At 32.6% G+C, this 27926-nt stretch overlaps 1 protein-coding gene across 14 annotated transcripts in view; it reads left to right on the forward strand.

Moving 5' to 3' along the window:
• The window catches only part of CASK (calcium/calmodulin dependent serine protein kinase), a 392591-nt gene that overhangs the window by 314313 nt on the left and 50352 nt on the right, over positions 1–27926 (forward strand). For 13 of the 14 annotated variants that reach the window (XM_031959389.1, XM_031959388.1, XM_031959394.1 and 10 more), the window contains 3 exons: positions 14697–14774; positions 17398–17478; positions 22839–23027. In XM_031959389.1, the coding sequence (XP_031815249.1) occupies positions 14697–14774; positions 17398–17478; positions 22839–23027 (348 nt within the window). Of the gene's footprint in view, positions 1–5161; positions 5389–14696; positions 14775–17397; positions 17479–22838; positions 23028–27926 lie in introns of those variants that run through there. The other variant, XM_031959401.1, reaches the window with a different exon arrangement.

Raw genomic sequence — 27926 nt, forward strand, 5'->3', positions numbered from 1 at the left:
GTCCCAACTGAAAAAAAAAATGACAACTTCTTCATAATTGCCATCTAAAATTCTCTCTTTAGAATCTAGGCCAGCTGAGGTCCATCCTTAAGCCTGAAGGGGGAAATGTTTCCCATCATTTTCTAACTGAAACCAAAACCAGCAGTTTTACCTCATGTATTAGGGACTGTGAAGTGACTGCTTAATATTTCTTGGTTCAGCTTGAGGCCAATAATCTAAAAGCAAATAATAAAAGAGGAACCATATCTTAGGTACTCATTTTCCCCCAACAATCTAATTAAGGCTTCTTTGTGAATCCTATTTAAGTTGATAGAATTTTTCTTAAAATGAAAAGAATCAAATTGTTCTACCTTTTGATGTTCCTATATTTAGTATCAGATATCTCTCCAAGAGTTTCTGTGACAGCTCAGGAGTTTGAAAAAAAAAAAAAAATAGAGAACACTCATACATAAAACTTATATATACAAGTAAAATTTATTAAAGAATGCCCTTTTTAAAGTAATATGTTGAGTTAATCATATACTTTCTTTTTTATTTTTTTAAATTATAATAGTTTTGTAAGGATATCCTTTACAGTGAAGTAAAGCAGATCATTCGGATGACTCCAGAGCAGTTCTTCAGACAGGATGGGGAGCATCATAAAGACAGCTTCCCTTTTTGTACAAAAAGCTTTCCATCTTTAATATATGCTTGTCATTCCTAGGATTTGCATGATAGCAACTAATGCGGAAGCAAAGTTTTGTCTCTTCCCTCTGCTCCCAGTTCTGGAATCTGGAATCACTGTAATTAATCAATTTGGCAAACAGGGAAGAATTACTGATTTAACCCATGACTTACTTTAGGTAAAAACAGGGACTTGTTCTTCTTAGCACTGTCTGGACTCAGAATCATGATGGAGTCCTGTACCCATTCCTCTGGGAGGTAACTCATGAAGAGTAAAACTACCAAAGTATATTCATGACTTGAATTTCTGATTTAACTGCTAATTCTCCCGAGTTACTATCCAGACTCTAAGATGAGCTTGATATGGAAATGGCAAACCATTCCACTATATTTACCAAGAAAACCCCAAAAAATATGATCATGAAAGGCTAGACAGTACAGAAAACTCAACCAGCAGCAATGGATATATAATTAGTTAATAAGAAATGACAAATAAGAATTCAGAGAAATGTGTAAAGATTTGTATGAGATGTAAAAAAATGTGAGATGATGCAAAATAAGTAGAACCAAGAGAACAATAAACAAGATTAATGAAGAAATCACTAAGAAGAAGTCAAACTGAATAAATGTTTATTTATCTTACTTATCTTACTAGAACGTAAAGAAATCTTGGAATATAAGCTAGATAATTAGATAAATGAAAATTTACTAATTTACTCATCTAGCCAGGTCCTTTACAGTTATTTCTAGTTTGCCTTTTTCCAAGTGTCATTATGTAAAATTTCTAATTAAATATCTTAGGTCCTTGTTATCTTTCCAAGGAAATCATCTTTCCCAAGTACTTCTGTTGATCTTTTTGTCTTTTCTCACAAGAAAAATCATCTGATAATCAATCTTAGTTTGATTATCTGAGTCTATAAAATCCACATCACATTAGTTATCCCTTCCACATCATTACTTTCCCATCATGATTTCAATATATCACACGTTGGCATAAGAAATTAAATGGGAATTTGGAGGGAGCTGTGCAGAAGCCACAGATGGCATGCAAAAGGCAGCAGTTGACAGTGAAAAGTTTAGAAACCCAGAAATTCATAAAGTATAGTGTTATATAGCATCAACATATTTCCTCTTTTAATAATACCGTAATAATGAGGCAGCTAGATGGTGCAGTAAGAGGCTCTGAAGTCAGTAGGACCTAAGTTCAAATCCAGCCTCAGACACTTAACACTTAGTAGCGTGACCCTTGTCTGTACAAGTCACTTAACCCCAATTGCCTCCAAAAATGAAACAAACAAACAAAAAAAAAAAAACCTTAATAATGGAGTCTTTTTCTTTGGTATAAAGGAAGAGCCAAAAATTTTATATGGGTTTTTCAAATCACAGGGGTTCCATGCCATTAATGTGGAAGGGATAACTATGTTCATGAAATCACAGATGGATAATACTTGAGTAGCCATCTAGAACAACTTATCCCTGATAGAAAATACTATGTATAAGATCTCTCATATGTTATAATCCAGTCTTAGCTGGAAAGCTTTAAGTAAAAGAAAACTTAGTATTCCTGAGACAGTACATTGCACTCTGCATAATTCTGATTTTTTTTCTTACACAAAGTCGCCATGTATTTCTGTACAACTTCTACCTAATTATGCCTTCTACAGCCAAGCAAAACAAGTCTTAATATTTCTTCTACATGATAGCATCAAATCATTGAAGATTACTGTCTTCAAAGCTTCTCTTCTCCTTTTGCCCATTTCCTGCAAGTCTTCTCTTCTCCTAGTCATATATCTCCCCAACTTTAAGCCAGTCCTCTCATATGGTTTTGAGTCTTCATCATCCTGATTCCCCTCCTCCTCTTGTTGCTCTTCAGGTTATAAGTGTCCTTTCTAAAAATATACATAGTGCCCAGAAATGAATATAATATTTCCACATATAGTCTGACTTGGACAGAATATGGAAGGATTATCACCTCCCTAACTCTGAACATTATAACTCTCTTAATACAGCCCAAGATCATTGGTGTTTTGGGCTATTGGATCTATAAAAATCTAAAGCTGATCACATATGCCACATGCAGGGTGAATTATGTGCATCATTCTCCACTATTTTGGAATAAAGCTACAGAGCTAGTGATAAATAAGAATTTAGTCCTTCCTTAGAGACCTAATCATGAATTAATTGACACATATGGCCTGCTGTGGAATTCTATGCTTCTACCTTCATATCTCTGGTGTCTGAAGTGACAGACCATGGTAGTAGATGCCACTGATATACTCATTTATCACAAGATCCTGGAAGGTTGAAGAGTGTTAGTGTCAATCAAGTGGTTCTTCCTCTGTATTTCACCTGGAAAATTGCTACAACCAGTTTCTCTAATCCCTGTAATTCAGAGGCCCATTGGGAGTAGTCTAAAATAAAATTCTTTTCCCTTCTTATCTCTTCCTAAATTCTAATCCTTGCTTGCCTTATCCTTAGTAGCTTCTACTACTAATAAGCTCTTTCATTTACTCATTCACACCATCTCTTGTACTTGTTCCCTCTTCTCTTTATACTTCCATCCAATTACCATTCAAACCCTCATTACTAATTTCCCATATATTGTTTCCTTATTAGCATACCTGTTTATAGACTTTCTCTCTCATTCATCCTCCAAATAGCTACCAAAATAATCTTTCTAAATTGCATCACAACACTGCTTTAAAATGTTCAGTATCTTTTTATTTTCTTTTTGATAAAAGACAGATGTTTTGTCCTACAGTATGAATAAAGTCCTCTACAGTCTGCTGAAACCTGTATTTCTAATCGAATTTCACATTAATCCCCTTTGTGCCATGTTTTGTCCTAGATATATGAGTATCTAGTACAAATTGTAAATTGACTTGACCATCCATTTCCCACCCTCATGCATTTGTATAAGTCATCCCCTTCCCTGGAATTTATTCCCTCTTATCTCTACCTTTCAGAACTCTTAGCATCTTTTATAATTCAGTTAACACAGCTCTTGCCCATGGTGTAAGGAATAAGTTATTGACCTTGAAGTCAAGAATACCTGTGTTTGAAATTTAATTTGTACACACATAATAATTGTACACCCATAAAGCAAGTCACATTCATTTTTCCTCATCTGTAAAATGACTTCTGAAGTTGTAACTCTAAATCTAGGAGCCTATGATCCTCATCTTATACTACAAAGCCCTTCTCACTTCCTTTCATCACACCTCTCAAAAAAATTATATGCAGATTGAGATGATATAGAGAGACACAAAACAAATAATTTCTACTTTTAATGAGTTTACGTTCCACTAGGAAATAGCAAAAGTTGGTTCCAAATAAACTTAAATCTTCTGACTTTGAAGTTGAGTGCTCTTGCAAGTTCCTCATTCCATTTTGTTGCTTTCTATCACTATAGTTGTAAGCATCACGAGGGCAAGTTTGTTTGTTTTTTATCTTAGCTTTATGTTTTCCACAATGTAGCATAATTATGGGATGGAATGGATACAATTTTTTCCATTGTTGAAAAAATTCAAATCTGATGACATGGTGGGCAATCAACAGCACTTTCATATGCAAATGACAGCACTTGTTATTAATAAGTTCTTGTTTGATTGGTTATTAATAGTTAAGACAGAACTGTCATTGGTAGAAGAGTTAGCCACCAAAACTAACCAAGAAATATTCTATTTGGCAAATTCATAAAGTAGTTATATTGCTCAATGGTGAGAAAATTATCAGTCCACTTAATTTTTTTTCAGAACACAATTATGCCCCACCATTTATATGGTTAATCTAGAAGGGAATTGGGTCTAGAAAAAAATATTTTTAATGTTGCTTTGGCTAAACAAATTAAGATGGAGGCAACAAAGTATTGAGGAAAGAATATATAAACTGGGAGTTAAGAAAGATGCAGGTTTACAACTGCTTCTTATACTAGCCCTATGATTTAAGATCTGGGTCCCTATGCTTCTTCATCTATAAATTGGAAATAATGATATATGTGAAGGACCTACCTACCTCAAAGGGCTGGTGAAGATTCAAAAGAACTAATTTCTATGTCAATTTTTATCTTTAAAAAAATGTATATAATCAGCTATTATTTTTACTGTCATTAAACAGCAATTATTTGTGAAATGGATTAAAATTTTCATCTGATGCCCAGTTATTTAAACATTGAAATTTACTTCATTTACTACTGATTTCCTATCAGAAATTCCAGACATGCAATATCCTTTATTTTTTCAAGATGTTAAATCAAATGAGTTCCTAGTACTCATACCAGCCTTACTTTGAAGAAATAAAAATTTATTTTCTATATTAGTAGTTAAAACAAGTTTTCTTCTACTATCTAGTTGAACAAGCAGCTCACCCAATTTTTTCCAAAAGAATCAGATTCCTTTATTACAGTCAGAAGCTTTGTTCCCTAGGGAGACTGAGTCAGTCTGCTGACATGGAACTAGGTTGATTTGTTGTGGAAAAACAGTCTTTTCCACATTTTTTTGAGCCAGGCCACAGGGTTGGCTAAAATAGTTTGGAGCAGTTTAAGGAACAGGCTGGTTGGACTAACTTCTTATAAACATGATCAGGATATAATTTTGCCACTTTTGTATTATTAGTTGTTTATCTAGATTAGCATTTTATATTCCTACTTTTAAATTTAAAAAACAATAAGGATTTTTCACTGATACCATTTAAAATGAATCTACCATAATCAGATCAGAGCTAAAGGTAAGAAAACCAAAACAGAATGATAGCATTTCAGTCCTTATCATTTATGGTCATTTTATTTACTTGATGGTTCTCATATATTCTTCATTGCAACATAGAAATTTCAACATATATGAGAGGAAAAAAAGCATATTCTCTTTTTAGGGAGAGGATCTTTCTTAGTGTCACATTGTTTGAAGTGTTTCATTTTTCTGTTATGTTATATTTTATTTTTCTTTTAGGATTTAGCATCTATTTGTGATATTTGTAACTATAGTTTTAGTCACTTGTCATTGCCAGGTTTTTATAATATAAATACAATCTAAATAGAGATTCAATAGAAATACATTAAAATCTAGTATAATTGCTAATGTGAACCTAATTGGAATTCTTTAATTTTTCTAAATGTTGTTTTATGTTTTTTTAATTGTTGATTATCATTTTCATAGTTAGGACTTCAATTTCCAAAAGGACCCAGTTAGGAAATTTTTAATCTGTTACTAATTAATGCTTTTTTTCTGTACTGTCTAAATGGGTTTCATCATATTTCTTATCTGAGAGGTATTAATTTAACCCTGAATATCTCTTTAAAGATGTCAAAGATACAGTCTTATGAAAGTTGGTTTGTTTTGTTTTAGCATAAGGGAGATCAATTGGTTTGTATAAGAATATAATCAAAATGCCATTTTCAGATTGCTTTTAAAGAGTTCCAAGTCATAACTTCAAAAGTCCAACAGTACAGTTGAATTTCATTCTACTATATAAATCACATTTTCTGTCATGTAAAATTTTTTTTAAAACATTTGCAAAATCTTTTCGAATATTAGTAGCAGAACTACTGGATTTACTAGGAGAAAATCAGGAATTGAGTCTCATAATCTCTGCTAGACTTTTTAGTACACAGATCACTTAAAGAGGGAAGAAATTATTTAATGATGCTGAACTTTCCAAAGCAATTAATTTCCATTGTTTGTTTATGATGTGCTTACCTAAATGGTTAATTATTTAGGATATCACAAATTTTCACTGATTACCTTTTCATTTGGCTCTTGGTTAATTATAAGAAAGGATTTTTTCCATAGAAACCTAAAGTAAATAATGGTTAATTTACTGGATCCTTTTTATCCTTAATATTACATTAAAACGGCATTTTTGAGTTTACAGGACAGTTTCATATACATTATTTCAAGTGATTTTCACAACTAATAGTAATCATGTGAGGTAGACAGGGTAATGGTATTATCAGATGAGGAAATTGAGACATATATTCAAATGCTTTTTCTGCATCTATTGAAATAATCATATGATTTCTGTTAATTTGATTATTGATATAGTCAGTTATGCTTATAGTTTTCCTAATATTGAAGCCACCCTGCATTCCTGGTATTAATCCTACTTGGTCATGGTATTTTATCCTGGTGACAACTTGCTATAATCTCTTAGCTAATACTTTATTTAAGATCTTTGCATCAATATTCATTAGGGAAATTGGTTTATAATTTTCTTTGTATTGACTGTATCTGGTTTAGGTATTAACACCATATATGTGTCACAAAAGGAATTTTGTAGGACTCCTTTCCCTATTTTTCCAAATAGTTTGTGTAGAATTGGAATTTATTGTTCTTTAAATATTTGGTGGAATTCACTTGTAAATCCATCTGGCCCTGGAGATTTTTTCTTAGGAAGTTGATTAATAGCTTATTCAGTTTATTACTGCCTTCATAGTTTAAAATATAACCTCCAAGTAGAAGTCAGTATTACCAGCCATCTTCCCTTTGGGGTTTTTTAAACAGATAACCCATAATTTGGAAAAATAAATACCTTAAACTCCTAGCTTGTGATTTTTAAACTATGAGGAAGCCCTAGGATAGCTAGATTAATTCTATCCACAGAACTCAGTACATGGTAAAATTTGTGATTATGCCAAAAAGACTGGCAATGAGCAAATTGATCATGGGACAGTCTAAAACAATCTGTTCCACTTGCAGCTGTTCACATTTCCCTCTTTTGTCAGTTTAAAATAAATGCTGAAGTTAGGTAAAATGCTAAAAGAAAACTGCTGAAAGAGAAAATATGTTAATACTAAATTACCCCACAGGATAATTTAACATTCCTTATCCCCAAAGCTCAAATCATCAAGTAAAAGGGTAAGAGATTTATTCAGAGAAAACATAATATTTTATCATCCTTATTCTTCTCAGATGATAAAAATCCTGTAGACTGGCACTATATATTCATAACATCATTTATATAATATCTTACACAGTAGTATATGTGATAGTTTTTTATTACAATTATTCCAACCTCAGTTGCAAACAAAGTGCAAGGGAAAAAGCCTGGGGCTCCCTCATCATGAAGGGGAAAATCCAGTGACAATCTCCCAAACTATAAAATCTCTTTTTACCCCCAAAACTGATTCATGATTTCTTTTTTTCTTCTGGCCCCAAGTTTGTTTGCATTTTTCTTCTTTTTACCAAGTCCTATGCCTGTTATTTCTGCCTGCTTTCCCTCTGTTTTTTACTGTTAGGAATAAAGAAATAGAAAGGAAAGTTCCTTTCCTATGTTCTACTGCAACTCTGTTAGGAAAGACAAGTTAGTTTGAGCATAAGTGAGTCACCTACAATTGAATGGAAAATAGACTAATTAGAAAATAGTCTAATTTATGTAGATATGGGAATTGGCATGTAAACATTATTCTGGGTTCTATGAACCTTTAGCAGTAGCATAAAGATTACCTGCTTTCATTAGCAAGAATAAAAGGAAAAATGTTTTTCTCCCATATCTTTGCCATTACCAGTCCTACCATCACAGATCCCATCCTAGGCTGGCCCTGAATCAGAAATAGCAGATTCATAGAGAGAGGGCAATTGGGAAGACAAAAAGGGAAACATTAAAGACTGACAAGAAGGCGAATCCTTATAAAGGGGGAATCAGAGACTGCCTGGCTAGTCCTCAAAAAAGATTTAGATATTATTATTCATTTATGGGAAACTTTAAAGGCCAGAGAAACAAATTTGAAAGTAATTCTCTCTATTATTTTTTACATATTGCTCCAACAAATTTTGTATTTAGCTGGAAATTAGGCATATTCATTGCTCCTTCTCCCTCCCTCCCCTCATATTTAAAGAGTTTTCCATCAGGCTACTTACAAGAAAGGAAACTCAGAGAAAAGAAATTGCTTTTCTCAAAGTGTTCCCGCTTCACTGGATTCTTTTATCTAAAACCATCTTGGTAGTTGTTACTAAAGTCTCTGTGTTTAGTCACAGCCCTCCTAGGAAGTTTCTATCGCCTTCCTTTTTGAGTATCATTGAGTAGGATGCAGGTGAAACTTATTTTATGTTCTGCTGCTGAAAGTAATGTAGTTTGTTAGCCTCTTGCCCTTTTTTGGTGTGTTGCCCTGATCTGGGACTTCAAAGTAAAATGAGTTGCTGTTGCTTTTATTTTTGCTTTAATTTCCCAGGATTTCACTTCCTTAAATTATCATTTCCTCGATTCAAATCTTAATTTCTTCTATAAAATCATAAGATTAGACTAGGCCAATCATTTTCAAATTTTTTGGTCTCAAGACCCTTTTATATTTTAAAAGTGATTTTAAAATGACCCTTCTATCCCCATGAGCTTTTTGTTTATGTAGGTTATCTATCAATTGATATCAGTTAATAACCTTAATATTTTAATTTCTTAGAATTATTTTGAAAATACTTTTGACCTTGCAAACCCTTTGAAAAGGGTCTTAGGAATCACCAGGAATCTTGGACACTTTGAGAACCACTAAATTTAAATGATTTTCAGGTTCCTTCCAGCTCTAGCATTCCCAACAAATATTCAAATGCTTCTTAATTAAACAAAATTTTCTCATAAAATTACTTTGTTGCTTGTAGTTACTTGAATTTGGTGTTGGAAGGGATATTATCCTAATTGTATTCTAATCCAAATGGGGATTTCTTTTTTTTTTTCTTTTTTTTTTACAAATGGGGAAATTGATCCTAGGCAAATTAAGTGATTTGCTTAAGGTTTTAGGTGGTAAGAAGCAGAGCCAGAAATTTGAACATAGGGTTCTTGAGGGTTCAAATCCAGCATTCTTTCCATTGCATTATGTGCTCATATTTGTATTAATATAACTTCTTAGGGGTATAAGTAAAACAGTTTTAAAATACATTATTGGGTTCTATGATCCTAAACATTTGTTTATCACACAATTCAAAGATTATGAATGTTTGAGATATATAGATATAGATACACATACATAAAAGGAAAGGGAGAAAGAAGTAACAGAAATTCCTTCCACTTCCATTAGCAAAACCCAAAGTCTTTGTGCTAAGTCCTCTTATCTTTTTATTCTGTGCTCTCTGTCATTTCATCAGCTTCTATGAATTTAGCCATTATCTCTATACAGTTTGTTCTCACATCTACATATCGAGCCCTAATCTCAAACCCAAGTTTTCAGAGTAAATATGACAGACATCTCAACTGCCTTTGTATAAACATATGTAGCACTACTTCCCCCAGTTTTCACTTGGAATCAATAAAATAACCAATAAATTAATAAATAAAATAACCAGCAAAATGTTCTAACATTTTTTCACATGTTGGGGAAGCTGAAGGATGTATAATAAAAGGAAGGATGGAAAAATGGAAAGAAATCAGGGAGATCTGAATTCAATTCATGACTACCACATACTAGCTATGTTACATTGAGCCAGTCATGTAACCCCTCTTGTTTTCAGACATGTCCAATTATTTGTAATCCCATTTGGGGTTTTCTTGGAAATGATACTAAAGTGATTTGCCATTTCGTTCTCTCTAGCTCACTTTACAGTTGAGGAAACTAAATGTGTGGGGCTGAATCTGAACTCAGATCTTCCTGACTCCAAGCTTAGTACTCTGTCCATAATTAATTGGTTAAGTTTTGATTAGTGTACAAAGTGAAGTGAAAATTTCTGCTTATGTGGGGAAGACATTTTTGAACTGAGAGGCCACAAAAAAAGAGGTTAGACTTGTCTGGGACTCCACCCCACCCTTATCTCCCAACTCTGCTCCCCTAAGCTATTTCTGCTTTTCACAGCTCTTCCTTTAAATGGGTAATATTGAGAACTCCAGGGTGTTCTCACAGATAGTTCCCTTGGACAGCAATGTGGGACCTCTCAGTCAGGAGAAAGAGGCATGGGTTAGGTTATTAGCAGTTTGTGATGTATTGCATATGTCAGATGTTTTGTCAAATAGGAACTTTTGTCTGTATCTGATTAGCACACACTTACAAATGGCCCCAACAAATGTAATTATAGACAAGGACTCACTTCTCTCTATACCAAGAATTCTTCTTTCCTTCCCTTTCCGCTTAGGTTGACATCTCTCCATTTATAGGCTAACGGACTGATTTTTCCAATCCCAGCAGAACATAAATGCATTGAAGGCAGAGTTTCTCTTTTTTTTCTTATCTCCAACACTTAGAACATTGTTTAATATATGCTTATTGATTGAATCAAATTGAACCCCATAGATTCCCACCCATCCCTTCCATGTGAAAAATAGTATCTTGTTCTCCTAAAAGAAAGAAGATAAAGACTAAGGCTTAGAACCACTAACCTACACACCCACACACTTCCTTTTTGAGTCAGTTTCCTATCCTATTTCCTTCTAGACTTGAATGTATAATTATATCTGTTGAAGGTTTCATCATGCAAAAAGCAGCTAAGGTCATTGCAATCCAATACTTCATTGAAATTCTGAAAACTCTTAGTGAAACTATGATACCATTACCTGGTGGACAGAGTACAGTTAGTTAAAAACCTGACTTCTTTCTAATCTTAAGACATATGGATTGAGACAAAGAAACACAAATACACAAAAAAAAAAAAAAATAACTCAAAGTCTTCTGAGTAAAGATATCCATTCCACTTCTTATTTCCACTTCTTTCCACGATTTTTTCACCTGTGTTTAAAAGAGGGTGTGAGTAGAGGAGGGGATGTGGAAATGTTACTCAGAGCATGATTGTAAAAAGACTATGTGGCTTGGAGCAAAATTTCAAATCATAAAGCATTGCTACCCACCTCAGAAACCTTTGAAAGTGCTCAGTTCTCTTTAGAATTTGCCATACAAATCTCTGTGTTCCTCTGCGTCTTTTTAAATTAAATCTGCTTTCAGAGTACTAAAATTCAAGATTAAAAGGGTTTTCCCCCTAATTTTAGTTTTTTAATTTTGTTTTAAATCAGTATCACGTCAAGAAACTGTTCTATATATGAAGGTTTTCTGATATATTTTCTGATGTTTAAAAGAAAACATATTTTCTTCCCACCTCTTTTTTATCTCAGTCAACTTTTGTACACTACCCTGAGAACCTATCACTATTTAAAACATTGTTTCCATGGGAAAATACATTTATAGTTTCAAACAGCAGATTTTACAAATAAACTTTTGGAATATGGCCAAGTTTTTAAATTGAAAGCTGCCTATTTATATTCTAAAGAGATTTGAACAGACTCATTTTGAAACCATAAGAATGTCAGTAAAACCCTAAAAAGTTTAAGTTCATGTATTAAATAGATTATTAGGATATTGTACAGTTGTTCAAAATCCCAATAGTACTTTGTTAGTTTTGAATCAGTCCTGTCTGTTCCAATTAGCCTAAATTAGGCATTTTTCTTACATGGCAATGTTTCTCAAACTAGTGTTTCTAAAGGAATTTCATAAGGGACAAGCTGAGCTAGCCCATTAGCACACACAACCGGTGCATCCAGGTTGAAGTCTGTACTGGTCACACACAATGTATATGCTTAGCCAAGTCACAGGACAATCAGAATCAGTGGAAATCCAGCATGTAACTAGAAAATTGACTTTTAGACTTTAGAATCAATCACTAAACTCAACAATGTGCATTGTAAAATCAGTTGACAGTCTCAAATAATTGATTATCAAGCAATCAGAGATTATGTATAAAAGCCTCATAGATGTGAAACAGAAAGAATCACAGAGACCATTTAGACCAACCTCCCTTTTATAGATGAAAAACTGAAGCCCAGGGAAATTATCACTTGGATAAACGTGTTAAGAGGTGTTCACTTAGAGTCTAACTAGTATGTTTAAAATAAATATGTTCAACCAGTACCTATTAATGGGTAAATGGGTGAAATGTATGTCAGAGAGAGACCCCCCCCCAAAAAATGTTAAATGATCCAGACTTTGAAATGGAGAACCCGCATTCAGTATGGGACAGAAAAAGAGAGGCAAAGATTATAACTTGTCTTTCTTTGTATTCTTAGCACTTAACACAAAACTTGGAATATAATTCATGTTTAATAATTGCTTTTTAATTGATATGTGATTACTTTGTCTAGTTTGGGTTTCTTTCTAGTGATTTGGCTATATAATATGTATGGTGTTACCAAATTATAGAAAATAACATTAATATTATTCTTGCAAAAAGCATAAGGCCATTTACCAAAAAAAAAAAGATTTTTAAACAAAATGCTCAGATGTTTTAAAAATAGAGATGAGATAAGCTAAAAAAAAAAAAAAAGTATACAGTAGAAAAGAATGCAGATTGTATAAACATCAACTCCAACCTCTGGCACTATTTTATGTTACACTGAGCAAGTAATCCAATTTCCATGTACCTCTGTTTCCTCATCTATAAAACAAAAATGTTACTAATTCATGATATTCATATATACACTTTTCAACTAAAATTAGTTGGCAGAATAGTAGAAAATCAGTCATTAAAATTTATTAATGTTTTACTTGCTATGTACCAAATACTGTGCTAAGTACTGGGGAATACAAAAGAGGTAAAAGATAAGTCTTGAAACTCACAATCTAATGAGCAAAATAACATGCAAACATATATGCACATGTGTGTGTGTGTATTAAGCTATTTACAGGATAAATGGGAAATAACAGAGGAAAGGCACTGGAATTTAAAGGCGTTTAAGGAAGGTTTCCTGTAGGAAGTGAAATTTTAATTAGGACTAAAAGGAAGCAAAGAAGATCAGTAGATGGAATGGATGAGCAAAAACATTTTGTATGGAGGACAGCTAGAGAAAATGCCATCAAATGGAATCATTAATAAATTGACTATTCAAAATAATTTCTAATATAAGGACAATGACATATTAAGTGACCTGCATAGGGTCATATACAATCAATTTATATTAGAGATGGGATTTGTACCCAGATTTTCTTTATTTTGTGGCCGGCTCTCTCTCCACTAACACTAGGGGTGTCAAACTCCAGCTTTGACTTAGAAATTAACATTACTTGTTAACATTTATGTTTTATTATATTGTATTTACTTTGTTAAATGTTTTCCAATTACATTTAACCTGGTTCAGCTACAAGAGGACACCTGTAAATTTGACATCTCTGTACTACATTATACCTCTTGTCAAAGACTTTTCTGTAATGGATATATTGAAGTAGATTGCTTTCTAAAAGTCAGGATTATTTACGAAGCAAGAAATGGACTCTCTAGGGAGGGAAAAAAGCCATTTACTTCTTTTGGCTATTTTTTGTTATATTTGGTATGTATTGAGACTTCTGTTTGAATTAAAAATCAAAAGAAAATGTTAATTTTAACTTCATCTTAAAATATGCTGACATCAATGTCATTAGTAAACAAGCCTACTAAACAAGACAAATCCTTTTGTGAAAATATTCCTTCCTCAAAAGAGCTGCTTTTGTTCATGTTCTGAAATTTAGATTTCTTGGAAATTTCTTCTAGCCTACATTATGCCAGGAAACATTCCCTTCATTTAATTCTATTTTCATTTTCAGAGAGAAAGAGATATATAATATCTAATAATAAGAGAATACATGAGAGATAAAAGATGTGATTCAATGAAATTTTAATTTCAAAATACATTATTAATTTGCATTAAAATGATTATACACAAATATTAATTTGTCCATTAAAAATTAATGAGAATAATAGGAGTGTCTCTGCTGAAGTTTTCAAATTTTCTTTCAAGATCCTTCTATAAATTAGACTTCTTAAACTTTTTCCACTTGAGACCCCTTTTCTCCTAAGAAACTTTTATGTGATCCCAGGTTATATTTATATGAAACAGATGTTCAAATCAAACATTTATTGATAATAAATCACAATTTCACAATCCCTACACTCCTTTAAGTGATCCCATGTGGGGTCACAACAGACAGTTTAAGAAGCTTTTCTATAAATAATTGTTTGATGATTTAAATTTCAGTCATTAGACCTTCAATTGTAACAAGAAAAATGTATGTTTTCATACTATTGCAAAAAAATTGAAGAATTATGGGTCTTATCAAACATCAAAATTGAATGTAATTCTTGGCTTTTCTTCTTTGCTTTCAGCTTTATGACAAAATTAACACAAAGTCTTCACCACATATCAGGAATCCTCCTAGTGATGCTGTACAGAGAGCCAAAGAGGTAACATTTTAAAATTTGCTTGTGTCTGTCAAGTTTGAATAATCTAAATATTTGTTTAGTTGCAAACATTTTTCATTTTCTTAATGGGAAATTATTTTATTTGGAAATAAATGTAATGATGATAAATGTAATAATCTTTCAAAACATCATTTATGTTTTTGATGTATTTATAGTTCTGGTTTTCTGCATTACTTGGTTCTAACGTATTCAGTTGATTTTCAATCAGAATGGTAATTTAAAGCTAGTCACCAAAATTTGATTACTGAGTATTTTTATAGAAAATATGCCAGCATTATCTCTTCCTAATGGATTATTGTTTCCTTTTATTACAAACTTGCTATATGAACTTGAGCCACTTAACTTCTCAAATCTTCTCTGTCAACAGTTTAACAGTTTTCCTCATTTATTTCTAACATACCTAAAATATCATCCATTAGAAATATAGTTATTATGAAAAATCTTAATTGATTATTTGAAGATAATAAAACTCAAAAGAAAACCTATATAAACATTAATTAAATGTTTATGATTATTAAACAGATACATTACTGACAAATCATATGTTATGTCAGCAGTAGAATTGGTTTTACTGGTAAAAGTTTCAAAAATAACTCACTAAAAGCCCACAGAAGACAATCAAGTAATCATGAAATAGTAACAATAATTATTTTTTCTTAACCTCTTTGTATTAAGGTGTAGTGAAGCAGTTTGATAGCCAGAATCCTATTCCTAATGAAGAGTACTGATTCTACCAATGTAGAACCCTGCTCCTATTCTTTAAATGATACAACTTGTAAGATGTAATTTTAGAGACCTTCCCACCCAATTCATTTGTTTTACCCATAGGAAAATAGGAATAGGTTAAGTGATTTGTTGCCTATGATTTGTTTTAACAATTATAACAGAAAAACCATGTGTTAACAATATAGCCAGCACTAGCTGAAATGATATTTGTATCTCAAAGAACTCCTGTATTTTCTCTGATTATATTTTAAAACAGGGTGTAATCATGATTTTTTGCCTTTAGGTGTGAAAGGCAAAGAAAAAGAGCTGGATAACATGATAATGTTGCTTCCTATCCTTAAAGTGCATAGGGTTCTTCTGTGTAGCATTTTCTTAAGGTCTAGCATTTTCTAGGCTCCATTGATGTATTTTTTCCCCTTATGATTTCCATTTATGGTAATGAAAACCTTAATTCCAGACTAAACTTTTAAACATAAAAACATATGTTTGCTCTATCTAAAATTATCTTTTAAAGCCCAACATATTAAGTTAGAATAGTAACAGTTTGCTTAATCTTAGAAGAACAGACCTTTCCTTTCTGGACCATATTATGAAACTAAGTTTTAAATGGACAAAATTAATGTAAAAGAAAGATGAAGCTTTTGCAAAATACTATTCTTTGAAAATAATACTATTTACCTATCTGGGGATTAATTTAAAAACAAATAAGAGTAGAAAATTTCAGTAAACAGAAAATGAAAAACCACATTGCTGTATTTGGTTTCTCTGTCAAGTTCATATAGAAGTTCACTTCTGGAAACCATTGCCAGAATCAGACTTCTCAGTTTTGGAGGGGTTTTGGATTTGATTTGTTTATTGATCTGAGGAGTTACTTGAAGAATAAATTATATTAGGCAAGAAGAAAAATTAGTGAAATTTGGGGGGGGGGTTCCCTCCCATTCATAGAATATTACTTTGAATTATTTCTATTTTGAATAATTTGTGGTGATGTGAAAGTTGCAGAGGAGAGGAGAGGAATTGACATTTGTTAATATTCAAGAAGATAGTCATTAACTTTTATTAGCTCTTTGGATGGGGTGAATTTTGAATGATTTCTGTAATCACTTGTTCTCCCCATCAAACCCCTGTCTCCAAATCATATTAGCTTTGCTTTGATTTAGATTTTTTTATTGCTGTTCTTTTCTGCAGCAGTATTTTTATTGTATTTTAAAACATTCTATTGATATTAATGAACATATAAGTGCTTAATGTTTTTATATTCCATACTTTTCCTATTGTACCTTTCCCCCTCGTATCAAAGAGCTGTCCCTTATTTAAAAAAAAAAACTTTAAAAAAACATTTTGCAAAATTAGCCAATACTGAAAGTCTAATATTAATTATTTGAAATGTTCTATATTCATAAGACTCTTCTCCCCCACTATCTCTGTAAAAAAAAGAGAGGGGGAGGATGTTTTCTCCATTTCTTCTTTAGGATCAAATTTGGATTTAGTTTGAATTTTTATTGTTTGTTGTTTTTGCCATATACGTTGTTGTTAACATTATACATATTGTTTTCATGATTGTGCTAACTCCACTAGCCCAAAATTCTTCTTTATTTATTATACTCGTTATTTTTCATTAAACTCTTGGATTACATTTTATACGATGAGGACAGAAACTTCCAGAACAATCTATGTAATATATTACCATCTATATAAATATTCAGTAGTGTTAAAAAATACAAATAAAAGGATGAAATTTTCAGAAATCATTTTATCTGCCAGACGATTTGAGTCATATTTTTCCTTCTCATGAGAAGAAAAACTTTCTGTATTTTTGAAATCTCTTAGTATATTTGTGACACTATAGAATCTTAATGCTATATCCTTTACTATATAGGTATTAGAAGAAATTTCATGTTACCCTGAAAACAATGATGCAAAGGAGCTAAAGCGTATTTTAACACAACCTCATTTCATGGTAAGTACAACTCTGCAGTTACATTTTTCTTAAAATTAAAACCATCATTTCAGAAAAAGTTTTAATGACATGACACCCATAATAACTAAACAATAATAATATCAACTTCATAAAAAATGATTTCTAATCAACATCTTACCAAATAAAGAACTTGGCTATATAATAAGTATGTATATGTTGACCTGATAAATTAAGACTGCAGTTATTTGTATATATAGTAAAATATTTTATAGTAAAATTCTTTTGTGGTACTATACTAAAGTTGGATAAGACCTTAGATTTAATTTATCTAATGCCCTCATTTTATGGGTAAGGAAATATATGTCCAAAGAGATTAAGTCAAATAAGAAATTTGACCAAAGTCAATCTCTACTAAACAAGAGAGCTATGATTTTAATCCAGTTCTTCAACTATTTTGGTTTTTCTCCCACTCTTACTAAAATGAATTCACAAATGAGCGTGAACTAAACTTCTTTGGCTTTTCAGATGGGCACATCTTCACCTGGTAGAACAGAATGTTACAATTTTACAGAATGTTAAAAAAAATTTTTTTAGCTAGTGGGGCAGCTAGGTGGTGCAAGTGGCTAGAGCACCAGCCCTAAAGTCAGGAGGACCTGAGTTCAAATATGGCCTCAGATACATAACATTTCCTAGCTGTGTGACCCTGGGCAAGTCATTTAATCCCAATTGTCTTAGCAAAAAAAAAAAAAAAAAAAAATTAGCTATGTAGGATAACTAATGTATTATGTCTAACTTGTTTTAAAGGTTCTATTTTCTTAGTAGAGTTTTTCAAAGAATTTATGAGACATTTTTATTATAATAAGTTTGAGAAGTTATATTGTTGTATATTAACTTAACAATCTCCTAGGAGTTCATCGTAATGATTATGGTGTTAATCTAAAATTTTCTGTTATGATTACGTATAATTTTATTTTGACAAGGTTAGGTAATGGTTTAAAATTCGAATACTTAAGTTTTTAGTTACTAAAGCAGATAGTCTGGCTAAAACACAGTTTGTCTATTAAAACTCATTCATCATATGAAATATTTCCGTGACATTACTTCTCTTAAGGAAAAAAAAAATATTTAGAATTGCTTTTAAAGGACTATTTGCTTACTTGTGGGTTTTTTTTAGTTGATAATTACAGTTAAGAGATACAAGAATTAAACTGATAGACATTTATTTCCCCAGAAATAACAAGATAAATTTTTATTAAAATAGATTTTGTTCAATAACAAGATTCAATTTATTTGCTGATTATTTATGGCCCTTTTAAGTTTAACATTCCAGGAGTTCCCCTTTATTTTAATTTGACTCAGGAATTATTTTTAATTTTTAGACCAGTAGTCAGATTAATTATCTCATCTAAGAGAGAGAAAATATTTGACATCCTTACTATAGAGAGAGAAGTGAAATTTGTTCTGGCAATACATTTCCACATACCAGTGGTCCCATTCCTATGTGATTATAAAAGAGGAAAAAATATTTTAATGAAAATGATAAAGATATTTTTATTTTCTTAATGTACTAAACAAATATTTAGATAATTTAATTAGTGGTTTTCAAATTCTGGTTTCCATCACTGATCTTAATAATCTTATATCTACTTTTTTTCATGAAACATTTTTGAAGCATCTCGCAGACTTTAAAGCACTATATAATTAGAATATATTCCTAACTCTGACCAACCATTTCACAAATGTGTGTTTTTGGCCACACACACACACACACACACACACACATACACACACAACCAAATGACAACCAAAGTTCAGAGAGGTTCACTACCAAAAGATTGGTGGCCAGGTTATGAATTTTTCAACCACAGTAATTCATGAAAGCTTATCTTTTCACACTGAGGAGCATTGTAGTCCACCTCAAAGAATGAAAATAGTATCCATACAGATGGAAATCACAAAACATAGGTAAATAAATAATGCTGTATAAGACATGGAAGGCTGTGCTTGAGAGTTTTCTGACTTTGTGGCTTAAATGTAATCAAATTGGAATGAAGAACATAGGGAAAATATCCTATTTATGCTATTCTTCAGCACTTGGACTTTCCATCTGTTATGGCCTTCCACCCCCTGCCAAAAAAAATAAAAGTTTGTATGTATTTTTCCATAGAAATAAAAAAGAGAACAAAACAAAAGTATTATGGATGAAACCATGAATCTGTTTTATACAATTTGCTTTTTAAATTACATAATAAGTTCAATATATTATTTTTAGAACTATCCTGCTTGTCTGTGTTTTCCTCTAAACTTCCTTCTGTTCTCTTTTTTAAAAATAGTTCCAGTGGCCTCTTAAAAAGAAAAACACAAGAGTAAAAAGGCAAATAAGCAAGTCTAGAAAAGCAAATCCACACATTATCCCCATTCAGAAATATTTCTCATTCTGCCTCTTTGGCTCATCATCTCTTTGTCAGCAATTAGATAGCATGCTTTTTCATTAGAATTTTGGTGAGTAATCATTAATCAAAGTTTTGAAGTCTTTAGAAGTTGTTTTTCCTTACAGTGTTGTTGTTACAGTATAAATTGTCATCCTGATGCTATATTTCACTTTTAATCTATCCCTCATACAAATCTTTTTAGCATTATTCTTTCATCATTTTGTCAAGTAGTCTTGAGTATCCCTTATGTCATTTCTACATTTACATACCATAATTTGTTCATCCAATCCCCAGTTGATATGTACTGCCTTTATTTCTGGTTCTTTGCTATTGCAAAAAAAAAAAAAAATTCCTATATAAGTTATGCATATGAGTCTTTTTCTTCTTTATTTAATTTCTTTAGGATATAGGTCTAGTGGTAGGTCACTTTTGCTATATGACTGGTCCACCTACTTTTCCTGTCATACTTTCTTAAGCAATTATCTTTTATGCCACTAATTGTTTAGTCATTTCATGTTCTGCATTCTTACACCCACTTTATATCTCTGTATCACCCTTTGGTTCACCCACAATTTTTGTTCTCTTTTTTTGTATCAGGGGTTAGATTAAGATTGTTGAAAGTCCTTGGGTAATTTACTAAATGGGGTAGCAAGATGGCATGGTGGATAGAATGCTGTGCCTAGAATCAAGAAAACTTCCCTTCTAAAGTTCACAACAGACATGTACTAGTTATTAGACCATAAGTAAGACACTTAATCCTGTTTGCCTCAGTTTCTTCTTTATACAATGAGGGGAGAGGGAAATGGCAAACTACTCCAGGATCTTTGCCAAGAAAAACCCCAATGGGATTACAAAGAGTTGGACATGACTGATTCCTTTTGTACAGCAAAATAATTGTTGGACATGTATACATATATTGTATTTAACTTATACTTTAACATATTTAACATGTATTGGTCAACCTGCCATCTGAGGGAAGGGGTGGAGGGAAAGAGGGGAAAAGTTGGAACAAAAGGTTTTGAAATTATCAATGCTGAAAAATTACCCATGTATATATCTTGTAAATCAAAAGCTATAATTTAAAAAAAAAAAAGAGTTGGACATGACTTAACAACTCAACAACAACAAATTTACTAAATACAATGCAGCCTGTTCTAATTCTCCTTTTCAGTTTTGGTTTCTCTTTCTTGTCCATGTACAGTGCATATCTGCAGTAAAACTGTGCAAGGGGAACTAGGAGGAGAGTGAGAGAGAAAGAAAGAATATGTGTATCTGTGAACTAATTCAATGAGTAACCTAACTACCTATCATAATATGAATATTGGGCATTCTTCATTTATTTCTTCCTGTCTGAATAGTTAAATTGATATTTCTTATTATGGTCTCATTGTGGAATCCCAGTCATATTTAAAGCTTGATACATTCTGAAAACAAATGTTTATTGGCTAAGCTTCAGTCTAGCAAGATTTTGTAAGACATGTTAATAATTTGAGTCAGTGTATTTTCCATCATCCATTTCTCATTTTCTATCGTCAACAGCTTGTTTTTTGGATCTGTTAGTGTGTGCCATGTTATTTTCTCATTTGTAGCCTTTCCTTTCATCTGGTGTTGATTATGACCTTTTTTTCCTAATGCATGATCTGACTACACACTAAAGATGGACTCCAAAATGACTCACTAATAGTTGTTCCTTGCCTGATAATACATAGTCAGATTCACAGTTTTTATTGATGTTTGGAGTTCAACCAGACCAGTGCCTCCTTTCTGCTTTGCTTTTCTTTGTCTCTCCCATGAGAATGGGTTGAGCTGTATTTCCATTTAGCTACTACTTGCTTAGTTCCTATTTAGCTTGGACATTGGACAATAATCTCACATTTAGATTATCAAGAGTTAAGTTAATATTTGTATATTAAATATTGTTATTTTTCGTCCTGTTATTGATACAGAAGCAGGTAATAAAGGGCCATTCTTATGGTTTCCTTTGTTGTATGAATTAGCATTATATTGCCAAAAGAGACATTACCTTTTTACCAACCCTCTGGTGAAGAATTTCTCTCTCTTTAGAACTAGGCTGTATCTTTGTTACAAACATTTTCTGTGACACGGACTACACATTTTAGCCTTTACAATATTGTAAGTTGACCAGAACTTTTCCTCTATTGAGCAAAGCTGTCAAAAACCCAAAGTCAGAGTGAGACAATAAGTAGGATTTCTGAGATGTTCTCATCTTAGGTTCACAGCACTGGAACTTTCTTTAAATGTTCATAACAATATACATAGCTGTTACATAGTATAGAGACAAAAAATACCCATAGGAATGGAAAACCTTAGAGCTAGTTCTCATTCTAGTTTGGCTATTTCCAGCTTCCTACTTAAAGAATGAGTCCTCTCTGCAAAATCTATAACAGATGGTCACCTGGCTAGGGCCTGAACAGTTCCAGAGATAGAGAGTTTACCTTTTTATCTAAGCGATCTTTTCTCTCCATAAACAGTTCTAATGTGGCTAGATAGCTCTTTCTTCAGAATAAATTATTATTATGTTTATAACAGTATTTGAGTTTTCAAATCAGCTTACTAGAAGAAAATTTTAAGAAAGACATGTTTTCTAACAAGTCAACTTTGAAAAGGGGTAGCATAGTGTTTGTGTTTTGTTTTGTTTTTAATTACTTAAAATGCATTTTGCTTTAGCCTGACCAAAAGGAGATATAATTTTACTTAATAATGTGCTTTGGAAGATTTTGGAATAAAACTGTGCAGAAAATGGAAAGAATGAATTCATGTTTATATTGTAGTCTCTCATAGGTATGTTAATATACCAGCTACTAGATAATGAGTCATATTAGGGCAGCCCATGTCTTAAAATCTTTGTATCTTCTTCAGCTTCTAATAATGTGTTCTACGCATAATAAGCACTTAAATATTTGTTGAAGTTGATGATAATTGTAATTTTCTTTTAAATTCATGCAGGCCTTACTTCAAACTCATGACGTAGTGGCACATGAAGTTTACAGTGATGAGGCATTGAGGGTTACACCTCCTCCCACCTCTCCATACTTAAACGGAGATTCCCCAGAAAGTGCCAATGGTGACATGGACATGGAGAATGTTACTCGAGTACGGTTGGTACAGTTCCAGAAAAACACAGATGAACCAATGGTATGTAAGGAAAAAAACAAAACAAAACATTGTATGCCCTCCAAAAAAAACAAAATAGAAAAAAAAGAAAAGGTATGCTTTCCAGAACATAACTGATTTCTCCGCCCATGTTGATGACCGGAAGTGTCCCAAAATGAAGATGCCATGTGATAAATCAGAAAAGAAGAAATGCTTTCTCTTCCTAATCAGCAATTTGACTTCTAATTCTTATGCTTACTATACAGAGATTTATAGTGGGGAAAAAAGACAGTAAGAAAATAAAAATATGTTCATCAGTTTCTATAAAAGCCAAAAAGTAGACCCTGTTTGTTAAAACATGCCTTAAAATCTCTCCAACTTAAGAAAATATTCCTTCACCTTTCTTCTCCCAGTTAACTAGCTTTTTTTTCCTCTATCTCTCTACTTAAAAAACAAAACAGAAAAAAAAAAAAAGAACAAAATGCTCTTCACATATATGCACAGTCAAACAAAATAGACTTAATTGGGAGGGGAAAAAAATTTTGTACCATGAAGATAAAGATTATCTTATGCCTTTCTTTATATCTCCTTTGCTTAGCATAGTGCCTGGCACATAATAAATATTTTGGACTAATTTAGCAAAAGGCAAACCAAGAAAAGAATTTTGAGGACTTAGAAACTTTGTACAGTAATATTGCTGTGATATTAAATGTAATTTTGTGATAGGAAGTGCCTTCTATTTGCTAGACTCTTTGCTGTCCCCTAAGTATACTAGAAGAGGTCCTTATTCCTACTTCTAAACAGTCCCTTTGCCATTGTAACTTCTACCTTTGTAATTAACTTCATTCAATTTGTTAGCCAATCCAGCTCCTTTTCATAGTCATCTACCAATCTCCATTATTTTTTGAAGAGATTTGTAATCGACATAACTCTTCCTCTCCACTCTACCTCCTTTCCTCATATTTAGGAACTTAATGTACATGTTGATTTCCTTTCAAACATCATGCTTGGATCAAAAACCAGATAGCAAGGAAATGAGAAGAGAGAAAAAATGTATGATAATAATTTGAGACAATGGTCAGTTCAAATGAGGGATTTTAAACATGGGAGATACTTGTTTATGTTTGTAGGTGGTTGGGATGGAGCTGGTGGTATATCAGCCTCCCATAACCACACAGAAATAGTCATGCTTTTGATCACTCATTCTACCTGCAAGATCCAGAATTTTTGAAATTCCTCCCTCTTGTATCCTTTGATCTTTATTCTGCTTCAGCCTTCTGTTCTTCATCTTCATGTGCATCCTTTTTTCCCAGTTGGTCATGCTTACTCTGGTCTTCTTTTCCAGTCTTCAGTGTCAACTGTTGTTTTATCACTCACTTTGAATTCTTCCCCCCTTTGTCCTTGTCGTTATTTGCCCCATCATTTGCCTTCTTCGTTACTATTTACATGCTATTGAACACTCCAACAAAAATTTAAAATCCACAAAATGATACATCATGCCCTGTTTTTTTCTCCTTTGTTTCAGTCTGTGATGAAGAGATGGGGTGGGACTTCTTCTAGCCAAGACTAGACAGATGTTTGTGTTCATATTCCAGTTTACTTCTGCCTTCTTTAGGAGTTTATTTCCTCAAAATTTTTCTCTTTATCTTATCTTGAATCTCCCCTTTACTACAAGCTCCTTCCCAGCCACCTACAAATAAACTCCAGTCTCTTCCATCCCTCACTTGAACTTACCATTCATTGCCTCAAATTATTCTCATCTTTTCTCCCTCTTCATTTCCTTGCAATCTGGTTTTTGATCCAAACACTTGAATGAGACTTCCCTCTACAGTGTCATCAGTGATCTCTTAAAAGCTAAATCCAATACTTTTTTCCAGTCTCATTCCATTTTATCTTTGCAGTTATTTTGCATTGCTGGCTATCCCTGTCACAATACCTTCTGAGATACTGATGTCTCTTGATTCTCCTCCTACTGATCTGAACTTTTTCAGCCTTCTTTGCCTATGTCATTATTTTACTAAGTGTGATACATTCTATGATTTCTTTTTTCCTCTGTATTCTCAGTGATCTTGTTAGCTCCCCTAAGATCAATTATCTGTTTTCAAATGTCTTCTAGAACTCTATCTTTAGCCTTAATTTCTCTCCAAAACCCATATCCCACATTACTGATTGCCTACTGAATATCTTTACCCGGTTGTCTCATTAATATCACATTGTATGTCCCATAAGCACCTTAAATTTAACATGTCCAAAACAGAACTCATCTTTCCTCCTAAATTTAAACTTCTTTTCAAGATTTTCCTATTTCTGTCAAGGGTATCACTGTCCTTTTAGTTAGCAACATTAGCAATTTCAGGTTTATCCTTGACCCCTTACTCACCTCACATGTCTAAGCAAATGACAATCCTTGTCACTCCTCAAATGCATCTTTTCTCTTTATTTACACATCTACCATCGTAGTTCAGGTCCTTTAATCTTCTCTCACTTGGACTATCAGAGCCAATAGCCTTCTAATTGGTCTACCTGCCTTCAGTAACTCCTCTCTCCATCTTACTTTCCACACAGATGTCAGATTAACATTTCCAAAACACAGGTGTGTCACTTTACTATTCAAGTCTTCCAATGTCATAGATTTAAGTTTGGAAGGAATCTTAGAGTTCCTCTAATCCTGCGCTCTCATTTTATAGTTGAAGAAACTGAGACTCAGATTCTAAATATTGATTTATTGCTGACTTGACAGTCAGTGGCAGAGTGGTTGCAAATACAGCTTTTCTGCATCCAAGGCTACCCCTCTTCTGCAAAGCCCCAAGGTCTCTAGGTTATAGTCCAAAACCTTTGGTCTTCACAGAGAGAGAGTTCTACATACCTTTTTAGTCTTCCACTTTACACACTCTTCATTCTAATCAGTGGCTTGCTAGCCATTTACTGTATAAAATGTTCCACATCCTGTATTCATGACTTTGAATAAGGAGTCCCCGTGCCTGGAATATATGACACTTTCTTTCCTCCCACCTTATAGAGTCTCTTCATTCCTGCAGGAACTGCTCAAGTGCCACATTCTTCAGGAAGTCTTAGTATGCTCTGTAATTTATTTACATTTGTATGGTACTATCTCAATAGAGTATAAGCCCTTTGAAGACAAGGGGTATTTAGGCTTTTTCCTTGTTAATTCTAGCTCCTAGCAAATAATAAGCAGTTAACAAATGTCTAATTTAATTTAGAAAGTTTATATATTATTATTGTCATGGGTTATCTGCTACTCTCTAAGGATAACAATACACACAGCTGATTAAATCATAGTTTTGGCACTGTAGAAGTTAGAAATGCATCTGAGTTATGAGTCTGAAAAAAGTTAATTGATCCAAATATAACTTTCCCAAGAGTTTTTTTAAAAACTTATAAATTATAAAATGATGTATACAGTATTTTTTTAATTCTCAGTATAAATATAATCATATAATTTAATCATTAATCACTCACCTTTTTTCATGTTTGGGATTTTTCCTTTATTTCCTTTTTTAAAATATAAATTCAGTTTTAATGAGAAAAGCAGAAAAAAATCTTTAAGAATTTGCTTCATTCAAACCACAGCCTGTAGAACTCTTTCAAATTATTTCAGCATTTTCCAAGCTCTCCCTCATAGAGATGACATTTTCTTGCTATAGTTTTTCCATTTTGGATAAAATTAGCAGACCCTGAATTGATTTTCTGCATCTTTCATAACCAACCTAAGCCACATCCTTTATCAGTTTGCCCCATTGGGTTCTTAAATCCAGTGCTTTGCACAAACTTCTAAATATGGGAATACAAAGATTACCGACTTCTGTGATAAGCCAGATTTGTGAAATAGCCTCATATTCCTTTTGGCCACAATATATTCAAGATTCATTTGTAGTAGCAGCCAATGTTTCTTCATGGAAGTATTAGATGCCACTTATTATATCGGGTTGAAATCCCATTTTGATACTGCTGTTCCTATTAGTAGTAAGAATGTCTCTAACTTTTCCTTTTTAGCAATTCTAGAGACAGTTATTCAGAATCATTGTAGGAACTATTTCCTTGATCTCTGAGTTTAGTTTCAAATCTGAATGTAAAAGAAAAATCTGCTTCCCACTTCTTCCATTCTTCCCTCTCACTCTGAGCATGGAGTTTGGCCATATTTTCAACTGAGACATAAACTGCTGAAAGGCCAGGGAAACTGGTGAAATGTGGTAAAGGTAAAATTAATTTTCCTTATTTAAGTGGATGAATTTTTCTTTTGCTACTATTGGTTTGAGATCTGGAAACTTCTGTTTTAAAGTATAATTCAAGTTTTCAATGACATATAAAGCCATATGTTTTGCTTTTACTGACCTTTAAGAATACTCTTCTCTTTATAGATTATCACAATTAAACTTAAATGGCACATCTTAATAGTTCTCAATGTGTTTCACAGTGGAAAGAAATGTGACTTTGGAGTAAGATAAGCTGAGTTAGAATCCTGACCCTGTCAGTTTACTGTGTGATCTTAGAAAAGTCAGTGTCTCTGGACCTCACTTTTCTCATCTATAACATGAAGGTGCTGGACCTAAAAACTAAGTCCTGTTCCAGCTTGAAATTTATAATCTTCTGCTCATATAACCTCAGCTAAGGAAAACTACAGAAAATTGAAAGTCCTACTCTGTGAAGTTATATCTTTTCCCCCATCTGGCATCACTCTATTTTATTGACTTTCACAAAACCTATTTTCTCTTTCTTGTGTCCTAGAAAGAATATTGCATTTTGAGTCAGAAAAGCTAGTTTGAATACCAGCACTCTCACTTGTTTTGTGACATTAATCAAGTGATTTGATTAATTCTTCTCTAAATACTTAAGATTGTAAAGACTAAAGACTTATCTAGATTAAAACTTCTCTAACTTCATTCTCCTCATCTACAAAATAGATCATAAGTCCATGCATTG

This window comes from Sarcophilus harrisii, chromosome 3, assembly GCF_902635505.1.
Source record: "Sarcophilus harrisii chromosome 3, mSarHar1.11, whole genome shotgun sequence".
NCBI lineage: Eukaryota > Metazoa > Chordata > Mammalia > Dasyuromorphia > Dasyuridae > Sarcophilus > Sarcophilus harrisii.